Source organism: Musa acuminata, chromosome BXJ3-4 (genome assembly GCF_036884655.1).
Source record: "Musa acuminata AAA Group cultivar baxijiao chromosome BXJ3-4, Cavendish_Baxijiao_AAA, whole genome shotgun sequence".
Lineage (NCBI taxonomy): Eukaryota > Viridiplantae > Streptophyta > Magnoliopsida > Zingiberales > Musaceae > Musa > Musa acuminata.
This window is the reverse complement of record NC_088352.1, coordinates 8,313,528-8,325,691: the sequence shown is the minus strand read 5'-3', so window position 1 is coordinate 8,325,691 and position 12,164 is coordinate 8,313,528. Positions and strand designations below refer to the sequence as shown.

Sequence of the window (12,164 nt, the reverse complement as noted above, 5' to 3'; positions counted from 1 at the left end):
ACCAACCTCTCTGACAAAAAAAATAAAAAATTACTCAGAAAAATTGCATTTGTTTGCAATGCTTTAAATAGTGATAGGTAATTGTTCCTTTTAAATAAAACAAGGAAAAAAGGAAAATGAGTAAACAAATGTTGAGATTCCCAAAGTATTACCAAGAACTACTTTTGTAACATAGAAAAGCAAATGACATCCCAGAAAGGCACCCAAAAGCAACATCTAGTATAATCTTCCACTAAACAATTCTTTCACGCTGTGTTCCATTTCATGCCATAGAATTATATATTCACTGATACTGTTGACATTATTTATTTGGTGGCCATGGATGGAGTTTGGAGTATTATATATGCCTTGAGGATTTTTTCCAAAATATAAAATTACCAGGTAAATCTTTTGAACTATGCTACAGATTTGATGCTCTGAGGCCTTCTCACAGTGGCACTCTAAACAAGGCATCAATCTTGGACTTGCTTACACCACTAAAGGTCAGATGATCCAATGAAGGAGGTACTGAGGAGATGTTTGGTTTGCATAGTCCAACAGATGTGCCAAGGACAAGAACTGGAAGCAGCAAAGCAGACTAAATTATATATCCTAGTGGCTTCATCACACATTGGCTTCAACTTGATGCAAGAATGATGTGTAAAAGAAAGCTTAGAGAAGTGGGATCATGGAGTTGTTCTCCACCTAAATGGACTGGTGAGGCTCTCAGATACATTTAACCTAGCCAAACAATATATATAAACTTAGTTCTGGTGGTATTAAAGCACATGGAAACTTTCAGAGCCTGTTAATTGTCTCCACTCCACAGTCCACACAGTAAATTTTAATTACATTCACATTGCATAATGATAAGGATGATCACATTTTGTGATCTATCACTGATAACCTTTCCAAAGATGATGCACCCACCAAATTCACCAATTCAGATGCTTTAACATAATGCTCTCAGACAGATTTTGCTTGAAGAGGAAGAAGAAGAAGATAGAAAATAAACTGACTTTGCAGATCATCATTGGTGTAGAGCTCATATGGAGGAGATGACAGAAACAGTACTCTCTGCAGAGAAGGATTGATGATCACTAGTGTTCATGAGAATATGTTCCATGTTCTTAGGAGTCTTCTAATAGAATCCAAATGTACCGATTGGTGAATACTTTTTGCCTCCAGTACTGATAACTTCTTTTTCTTGGACCCCTCTAATCAACAAAATGAAAAGAAGATTTTGCAGGTTATCATACTTAGACTGAAATATGTTTGAGCTTAATTGTTTGTTTGTTTGGTGGGTGTTCATTAATGGTGATGAAAGAAATGGCACTGTTTGCCTCAAGAGATTGACCACATGAAAAAGACTGCACAGAGATGATGCAGACCAGCTCAATCATCTCACAAGTGGGTCATCCATTTGATAGACTGGTATAACATTTAGCAACCTTTGTATAGTTACATCAGATTCAACTAGTTTCAAACACTTCATCAAAAATCTTGTATTGCAAAGAAACTAAGAGGCCTAAGATATGATTCATGCGACAACTATATTTTTACTATTTTGTCATGATGACAAGCAGGAAAAGAAAATTGAGGATTAGTTCCAATAGTTTTAACTCTCTCACCTATATCCTAATCTCTAGGCCTCCTTTGTCAAGCTCATTATAATGTAAGTGTTTGAGTGACAGCTCCCACTGGGGAAATGAGACTGAGACAAAAGAAATGGTTCATGAAATGACAATCTTCCTATCCATTTGTCACAATCAAGGGAAGGAAGAGACACTGAAGAGAAATCCTAATAGCATAACATGTTCTGTCCTCTCCAACTTCTCCACCCCCTCTTCCATATCCAATCTTGCACCTCTCCATCTCATCCTCCCACCTTTTCTTTCTGTCCAATAACAATCTGGTATCTAATTGGAACTCTTTATCTTGCAGCATGGACAATTCATGTCTGTGCTAATGAGAAGAATAAAGCTCCATGGATTTGTGATGATCCAAACCTTGAAACCCTTGGCCTTTTCTCTTGTTCACCAAAGGCCAAATCATTTTAAAGAAAGCTACAACTTATAACATCAAGTCTCACTTGCATCCTTTCACATAAAAGGTTTGATGCCACACCTCAAAAGAAGAAGGGCCTCCCAATGTCCCACATTAAGAAATATCTTTCCTTAAGACCTCTCTTTTTTTTTCACCTTATATCAGCCACTACTATCTCCACCTCATCTTCCACTGCAAACAGCGACCATCATATGCCCCACAGTGCAAGACATGGGGCAGTGACAACCACAGCTTTATCCTTTGTCCAACCCTACATGGATCTGCTCTCAAAAAGCCACTGTACTCCATGCACCTTTTCCAAAGAGAAAAGAAGAGGACAAAGGCTTAGTGATGAAGGTTTTGTGAGGATATGTAAAATAATGTAGCGTACAGACACTCGAAGAATATTTTTCTTTCAGTTCTGGACCAAGAAAAAGAAATATCAGATACAAACATTCACCTTCTCATGACTGATAAAAAGGAGTCACTGGACTAACATGAACATTCTTTATCTATTCAGTGGCATTCAGGTTAAACTACTCTCTCACTATTTAACAGATCCTCTTTGGTTTGCCTCCAAATGGATCCTAAACCTTCGCTATACACAGTCTTATCCTTAAAAAAATACAAGTCATGAAAGTGTAACCCAGGCATTGAAGTAGCATAATAGGAACAAACAATAACACTCACGTTGATGCATGCATAAAAAGAAGCAGATGAACTAAACATCACTAGATTTCAGATTTAATGACCCCATAATCTAAGATTTCAAAAATTGGAATCAGAAACAATTTATCTAGCTTCAACGAGATGCTTGGTTAGCGTACCTTCGCTGAAGACAGTCAAATGAACGATTGGTGACACCTCCTAAATCTATTTAAACCAGAAAAAAAGAAGATTCATTTGGATACTTTCAACAAAAGATATGGCTACACAAAATGTTGAATCTACCTGTAGCTGACAGCAACCTTATGTTTATAATACAAACATGATTCGGCATCCAACAAAATTTGACTTCAGGCAACCTCCATTAGTGTTGAGAAGATATCATAATCAGTCGACATCAAAGACATAAAATCAAAGCCAGTCATAAAAAAGAAGCATGGCAAGATTGATGAAGCCATCACAAAAGGTTCTCTATGGTCAGATAGGATAATAATCAAGCAATTATCTTCCTGACTAAAAAACCAAAATCTCTTTCAGTGCTTATTTTCCTCACAATTGGACTGCAATTATTATCTGATTCTAATATTATTTCTCAGGCAAATCTAATTCTATTCTAACTTGAAAAGCCTGGGACTAATAAATATTGTAGGAGACCTGACTCCATCTAGTGAGAAAATAGAAGCTCATTGAACTCGTATCAAATTCACACTGAAGATGGATATTATGAAGGTCAAGAGGTGAACAGCAGACTGAGAACCAAAACATTTCTTAAATGATGAAAAAGTAGTCTATCATACATTGTCATTGCATAACTATTTAACAAAAACGCCTACTTTAAATGGAACTCTTAAGAAAGTAGTAACCTCAATTGGTGCCCGTAGAGCATCCATAACCTCTTGTGGCCTCTAGTCAAAATCCTGCACGTACTCCAAAGAGGAAAATATAAACAGATTAAAAGAACCAGCAGACTAAACATTCTCATTATGATACAGCCAAAAACATGGTCAACACTAAATTGCACCAAGTTTAATCTGACTAAACTATCATCCATGCAACATTAGCCATCCAAAATAAGTTCTGAACCAAATGCTGAAGCATATCTAGAAACAGAAGGATGAACACACTACAGAAACTTAAAAATCTGCAAGAAATCAATGGCCACCAAACAATTATATGTACCACATCTAATGTGGGCGCTTTAGGATCATCAAGAATGATGAACTTCGCAGTGCATCGCAAAGTCAAGTCATACAAGTGTTAATATAGTATGAGGAACACCACCCACCACATGCACTTAGCACACGATACATTAATATTTACAGGAAAGACTGTTGGAACATATCTCATAACAAGAGAACAGCCACAACAAAATAATAGTGGACTTTTATAAATTATAAGCCTGGAGTTTGCTCTGATAATAAGCACAGATTCTTATGTGTTTGCAGAAGCTTCTGGATGATAGTAAAGCATCTCCTTCCAGATCATCTCCCTGATCAAATCTTCTCCAAGATTTTCATCAATGTCAAGATCGATAGGAACCTCAGCTGGGGGATTGGCACTGGGGTCATAAAGAGGTGACATGTAAGGGTGCTCCAGTGCCTCAGTGACACTAATCCTCTTGGATGGATCAAAAACAAGCATCTTCTGCAGTAAATCAATGGCTAAAGGATTGGCCATTGGGTATAGATTACCAAGAGGAACACCAGGAGTGTATGGCAAGGATTTGATATATTTACGAGCCTTTGGGTTGTCAATGAAGCCAATATCAGCATCACTCATGGTGCCAAGTATATTGACAATGAGTTTAAGTTGGTTAAGGCATTCTGTGCCTGGGAAGATGGGCTTTCGTCCAAGCAGCTCAGCAAAGATGCATCCAACTGACCAAACATCTATGGAGGTATCATAGTTATCACAGCAGAGAAGTAGCTCAGGTGCCCGATACCAGCGGGTAACGACATACTCGGTCATGAACTGGCCTTTCCCACTACTTGTACGAGCCAGACCAAAATCACAAATTTTGAGCTCACAATTAGCATTAACAAGAAGATTCCCAGGTTTCAGATCTCTGTGGAGTATGTTCGCAGAGTGGATATACTTCAATCCACGCAGCAACTATAATCAAATGAGAGAGTTTAACCAAAAGCTTGTCAGAAGTCTTTTTTAAGAAAAAGACTCGGCCAATCTTCACATTCCATAACCATATCAATCATTAAATATAAATGGTGCAGACTGTATATCCAAATGCATATCTATATCTTCTAAGAAAGAGTTAAAAAAAAAACAAAACTGCTGATAACTCAATTGGGAAAAAAAAGATTATCCACATGTCATCAAACACGTAAGACTATTGTTCATATCTACCTAAATTTAAAGCAAGGAGGATATGGAAAAAAAGGAGTCTGCAACTATACCAAATTAATACTGAAAGGGTAGCTTCTGTAGGGGTCGAAGCTAAAGGATCTGAAACTTGGTACTGTCTAAAATTTAGATTAGCAGACGATAAACATTTGAAGCCTTCCATCAAATAAGTTGGTATATCTGAGAACCAAAATAATAATAAAAAGCAGCTTTCCTCTTTCATCAAGTAGGCACAATATCCACTTAGAACTCACAAGAATCTACTACGGAGCTATTACTTGGGAAAATGTTCGTTCATTTTAGATTAATTAAAGAATCCTATTAAGGCTACATACTTACCAAGAATTACCAGCTTTCTTTAATTATATTTGTTGAAGCCTCAATTAAAAATTCCCGTTAAAGCTACATATTTACCAAGTACTACCAGGGTGTAATTAATTATATTTGTCTTTTATCTATAGACAATCAAAAAATAAGCAAAGTTCAATATGCATATCGTCCATCTGGATAGATATATTTGGTACTTGACCTATTTTTTAGCCGCCATGTCTGCCCTTCATTTTCATTAGCATAAAAGATAACCTACTTAATCTGGAGGTAAATTAATCAAATGAGTTTAGTCAACTTCAAGATTTAGTAGCAAATCCAATCATAAATAGCAATATCATGCAAGCAATATGCCAATATGAGAAATTGTTACTGTAAGAAGATAAGCCTTAAACCTAAACTGAACATAATCTGCTATTTAATTAGACATGATCCTCAGCATCCAATTAAGCTTTCAACAAATAAAAAAAAACCCATATTTTCTGATCCTCCCAAATTACTTTAAGTCCATGATAACTTGATTGGAATGAATTAATTTTTAGTCAGCTATGTCATTTATCCCAATACAGCATGCAAAAAATCATGCAAGATATTACTGAAATGCATGCCCAAATCATAAGTTATCAGCTTGAAGAGTTGAGTGTCAATATTTTTCCAGAAAAATATGCTTATTATTCAGTTTCCTCTGCAGACCACTTGTAGACCAGAATTTGAGCCTTTACTAAGACTCTTGTACCTAGAAAAAAAAGGCTAAAACAGAGAGGTAAAATAGGACTATCACAGATCTATTTTTCATATGAAAGCAAGATAGCTCCCCTTTGAGAAGCATATCCACTCTGCCAACCGAGGCATACCGACGATACGCCAGGGCATACCGACGGTACACCCAAAATTATCAAAAAACCTCCAAAAATACCTGAAAAATAGAAAAAAAGTTAGATTAAGGTTTTTAAATTAGAAATAAATATAAATTTAGTATAATTTTAACAAAAATAATGTAAATTGATCCAAACGATCAATTTTGATTAAATCATCATTAGAATCACTAATCATAACATTAAAAAAACTTAATTAAAACCTAATTAAATCTATTATACCATCACAAACATATGATCCAATCTTTAATATGCATGAAATATAAAGATTTGACCTATTAAGTGTCTAATTTTGAAAAAAATTAATATTAAACACACTAATCACAACATTAAGGACCTTAATGTTAAGTCATACACCACATAGAATAGGCTTAATCATGTCATAAATAAATAAAAATCTAGAAAGAGAATACATACCTCTTGATTAGAGTATTCTTCCTCTTAATCCTCCCAAATTAATCTCCTAAATTTGATCCAAATTCATAAATCGTAGCTTTGTTAAGTTTAGGAGAGTGAAAATGGGAGAATAAGAGAGAGATATAAGTGAAAATGAGTTTGAGAGAGTAAAATACGTTGAAAGAGGGGGAGGAAAGGGTTTAAAAACACTTTTCTAAGCCTCAAAAGGTCAAATTGACCATTTGAAATAGGGCAATCTCAACCCTTGATCGGCAACGGTCGAAATCCGACCGTTATTGACTGGTATAGGTTAGTAATGGTCGGCTTTCAACCATTATCGCCTAGTACAAGTCTGCAATGGTCGAAATCCGAGTATACCAACTAGTACAGGTCGATAACGATCAGATTTCGACCCTTACCACCCGGTACAGACTCTGTTGGTCTGTGTACTGATATCGAACCAGTACGTACTGCCCGTACCTGACAGTATGCATCAGTACAACAAACCGTGCTTAAGAGTATCATCATCAGCATGAATGAATTATATAAATAGGTATAATATGCAATAAATAGGTACAAGCATCTCTTTCCTTCTGCGGTAAGAGCCTATAGACTTGAGAATGTGCCTTGCCTGTGAATGTCCACTTAGAAACTCTCTAATAAATCGCCATTTGCTCTAGCATACAAGTTCCTAAAGCAAGGCCATTATAGTTTCATGGTCATGGTAAATCTAACTTTGATCGAGGCATGGAACTTGAAATAAAGTCAGTTGAACTTACCAACAATTCTATTGAATTGCAAGATCACAAGTCTAATTAATTAGTCAAGAAATTCCAAAGAACATATTATGCTGATAAAGTTCAATGGACAAAGTCAGCATAATTCATGGCAAATATCCAATATCAGGCTACTCTCAATCAAGAGTTGTAATAATATTAAAAAATTTCAAGCAACATCCAATAGGAATTTTTTTCTTACTATCTTTGAACCTCCCAATAAGAACCAATACAGATCATATCCCCATCATCTCAGATGAGATGACATCCATGTTATCAACACATCTTAGGTACCATATTAAGAATTTCGATGTAAGGCATAGTATTTAAATTCATGTTCGCTTCTTAAGTAGAAAATCCATTTAAAACTTCAATCATCACCATATCCCTATAAATCGAGTCCGTAAAATCTAGATGTTTTTCTTGTTCATCACAAGTAGACTGGCTTATGTTTCTTAACTTCCAACAAGTCATAATGAAACATAATGTACATAAATATTATAGGTATTCCTCAAAAGGTAGGTGATTATGGATTTATCCTTGGAACTGTTGAACTGAATGATATAATGCCTCAAAAATGCCAAAACAATTGAACTAACTACATGAAAAATGTAAACAAAATTGCACTTCATGGTAAATGGAAGCAATTTGTATTTTCCTAAGGAACATGACTAATAACAAAGCACCTGACTACTAGGTAGAATTTTTGTGGGTGTGATATATTTTTTGGAGTGACAAGTTAAATGGACCCTGTGTTGCTGCAGAATTTTTTTTCAAGAAAGAAAATAAAGAAAATAAATAGGCTAAAACTGTCCCGAAAACAGCCGAACCTCACCGAGATGGAAATCAGGAAGTGTCATTCTAAAACAAAGGATAACTGGCCCACTCCAACTAGTGCCAAGCTATAAGGGATTAACTTATGCCTAGTGTTTCCCTGATTCCAATTCACTAAATAAAGCAATAAACAATCTCAAGCATGTCCAAGAAAAAAGAAGCTGAGCAATAAAAAAATAGTTTATGAATAATACAATCCATGGATTCAAATTTCATACCAACTGAATTTTACTCATCTGACTGCAGACCAGTGTGAGGATCAGGCAATTTCACTCAATCAGGTCAGAAACCAGACTTACCGCTCGGTAAACTTACCGTGTCAGATTTACCTAGCAGTAAGTTTACCAATACCCAGCTGTGCTACTACCCCATACATGTACCTACCAGTCCCATATCAGTCCAGCTGCAGACCAATATCGATAACAGCTGAGATTTTAACCCATGGTGCCACCTAGCTTCTACTATAGTAAAAAAATTCAAGTCATAAAGATCTAAATCATTAGAGGTCATCTTATGCATAAGAAATTAAAACCATTTAGTAAAGAAAAGATCAATCCATAAAATGTCAACATGTAGGAAAGTTACGATGCCAAGTCATTAGAGATCAGACTATACATAAGAAATAAGCCATGGAATCAATCCATATGATGTTGAGTCAAGAGGAAAATGAGACATATGAGCTTGCTCAGGAGGAATCTAAGCATTAGAGATTGCCTTAGAAATAAGAAACCAATTTGCGAAGCTAAGATTTGAAACCAAGAAAGCTAACAAAAAGTTATATTATGCATGAGAAACCAAGACAATTTTAGCTTCTGTCCATCAATAAGTCAAGCCATAAGAAACTGGCTTTTGAAATGTAGTCATGACTGTAGAAAAAGAAGAAAAAAATTCATGCCATAGTAAGTGGTATCATGAATAAAAAACCAAACCATGAGAAGTTGTCTTATGCATAAAAATCTAGGCCACCAAACCAACCATGAGAGATGGATTATTAATGGTGCCCACAAATTATCTTTTAGTACCGTGCACAATTTCAAATTTCAAGAATCGATACCTGAAAGAGAAAGTACTGACAGTGGTCATTGGAAAGTGCTTGTGATGATTTGATAATCTGATGCAGATCGGTATCCATAAGTTCATAAACAAGATACACATCCCTAAATGTTCTCCTGTGGGCTGGCATCATTATATCTTTCAAAGCAATAACATTTTCATGCCGAATGTGTCGAAGGAGTTTCAGTTCGCGCAATGTTCTAAGTGCATCCACACGGTTATCAAATACATTGTGAATTTTTTTGATAGCAACTTTTTCGTTTGTCTCACGGTTGATTGATGAGCACACAATCCCATATGCTCCTCTGCCAATGGGCTTGATGGGAACATACTTTGTATCGATCTCAAACAAGGTTTGCCACATTGAGTAGTAATGTTTTCCTTGGTTTCCCACTCCATTTGGAGGATCAACTAGCATAGCCATTTCCTATAAAGAACAAAAGCAAAAGTACAATGAAACAGAGATCACTGTATTCAAAAAGCAACTAGATCTAATAGAAGCCGGAGATTAAGCAAGCAACATCATGCTACAAACCAGAAAAAAAAATAGAAAGACCACTTCTTTCTGACGTCAGGACATTGAAAATTCCTAAAATGGTTAGTTCAACTGGAAGGGAATCACCATAGAGAGTAAATGATGAGAAAGAGCAAAATTTTTGTCTGACATCAAAACATTAGACATTTCCAAAACGACTAGTCCGACTAAACGGGAATTTTCTAAAAGAGTAAACTTCAAGATTTAAACAGGACATCAAAGGGAAAAACCATTAAATCATCATCCAAAACCAAATAAAACTCTATAATTATGAAATTTACCTTAATGAAAATGAGAACTATGGAGAAACGAACTCACGGAACTCAGTTCGAGATGGCAGAAGCCAAAACCCAAAAATTTGCAGCGAAAGAGTAAACAGCTAAAGCTGAGAAAGGTCTCCACTAGACGATCCAATGATCAGGATTACAAACTGAGAGATATCAGAAAAAGTAATTACCTTGGTCCGAGCAAATATCTAGCGGACTTCAGAGAGTTGCCCAACTACCACTCGGGGCTTCTTCTTCTATGCTTTCAGCAGCAAAGATCTCAACCCTCCCACTCTCCCTCGTTCTCTACCCAAGAACGGACTAAAGCCCTAGGTTTCCCGGAGACCCAAGCGGGGGCACCATCAGATCGGCAGGCCCCTACGTTGGATCACCTTCTGCCCCTTGCGATTCCTCCAACGGACTTCACCAGGAGCCCTAAATCACAGCCTACACTACTCCCATCTCCGCCCAGCGCTGCCTCAAAATCGTCGCGACCCGGCTTGGATCGACTGTCACTCTGTGCCTACATTTAATCCACACCAATTCCGTGCGTGGATCTCACAGATCTCTGCGTCCGCTACGAATCACCAGATCAAGAGAACGATGGGCGACCGAGTGGAGGCGCCAAATTAAATATAACCGACACGTCGGGTTCGTATCGGGCGTTGCGCTTCCTGCACTGCTTATGTTGAACCGGCGGCACAATGTACCCTGATAGAACCGTCGGACCAGATTTGAGGGTGCTTCGCGGCGCCTCATTTCCACCGTCCAATCTGTTGACCGAAGGGAATGTACCGCGGAATCGCGGACTTCCGAGTACGGCGGAGAGCACCGGCTTTGACACGCGGTCAATTAAGCAGCCCCTCTCTTGCCACGTGGAACTGTACGCATTGAATTATTTTGGACCAATTTTTTTGAAAAAGCCCCTCTTTTCCTTTTTTTCTCAGACAACGTCCCTGTTTTCTGTAATTTCGAAAATACCTCCACCCCTTTGACGCCGCCCTTCCCCATAGTGCTCCTCGCTTCCGCGTGTGCCTTTTTCCGCAGATGGGTCCCCGCCCTTCCCCATCACGCTCCTCACCTCCGCCTGAGCGAGAGACGGCTGCTACCCCTTGTGCCGCGACCGATGACACGCAGCCTGCTGCGCCTCCCCCGCCCCACAAAGCAGAGGAAGGGAGGGTGGGGCAGCCTATGGCCAGGTCGGCGACAATAGAGGAAGGATCGGTCTTGTTATCGTTGGCCCTGTATGCGCCGCCCTCCCTTCCTCTGCTATGTGGGGCGGCAGAGCATAGTTAACGGGGTGCCTTGTTGTTGGCGGCGACAGAAGGGGCAACGGTTGCCTTTCGCTCGGGCGGAGGTGAGGAGCACGATGGGGAAGGGCAAACGCGGAGGTGAGGGGTGCGACGGGGAAGGGCGAATCTCGCAGCGACGAGCGGGGGAGCAATGGCGGAGGCGATGCGTGGGTGGCGCCAGCGGCGCGAAGGTGGCGGGCGGGGAAGCACGGGTGACGTCGGTGGGGCGGAGGCGACGGCGGGGAAGAAAATGAAGGGGTATTTTCGAGATAACAAAAAATAAGGGCGCTATTTGAGAAAAAAAAACAGAGACACTATTTGGAAAAAAACAAAAATGATGACTTCTTAAGGAAATCGGCCAATGATTTTAATATTTATCTCTGTAAATTCAAGTTTAATATATTAACATTTTTAAAAAGATTAATGCCATAGAAATAATACAATAATAAATATTGTATTTCAATTGTTTGCAATAATAAATCCATTGGCAGCGTTCAATTGAGCCGAATCGAGATGGAGGTCATGCTGGTGTCTGCCAAGCTGTCATCCCATGTGGCTCTTAATTACAGTGTCAGGTCGAATAAGTCAGAAGTAGAAACTTCTAACGCAAAATAATATCAAAGATCCGCCAATATTCGTGCGTCAGGTGGGCCACCTTGATCATGATCATCATTCCGGTGAGATGTCCTCACGCGGATATTTTTGTTGGATAAGCCCAAAGAGACACCCGTTTACTAAAGGAAAGAAAAGAAAAAGAAATA

General features: G+C 38.3%; 1 protein-coding gene across 1 annotated transcript; it reads right to left on the bottom strand.

Annotated features, from left to right (window-relative positions):
* Positions 1-3,846: 3,846 nt before the first annotated feature.
* Positions 3,847-10,725, bottom strand: LOC103981175 (mitogen-activated protein kinase 4). Its single transcript, XM_009397807.3, has 3 exons — positions 10,303-10,725; positions 9,312-9,737; positions 3,847-4,803 (listed from the first exon to the last, which is right to left on the bottom strand). The coding sequence occupies exons 2-3, from the start codon at positions 9,732-9,734 to the stop codon at positions 4,123-4,125; spliced, it is 1,104 nt and encodes a 367-aa protein (XP_009396082.1). The 5' UTR covers positions 9,735-9,737; positions 10,303-10,725; the 3' UTR covers positions 3,847-4,122.
* Between the last annotated feature and the right edge of the window lie 1,439 nt (positions 10,726-12,164).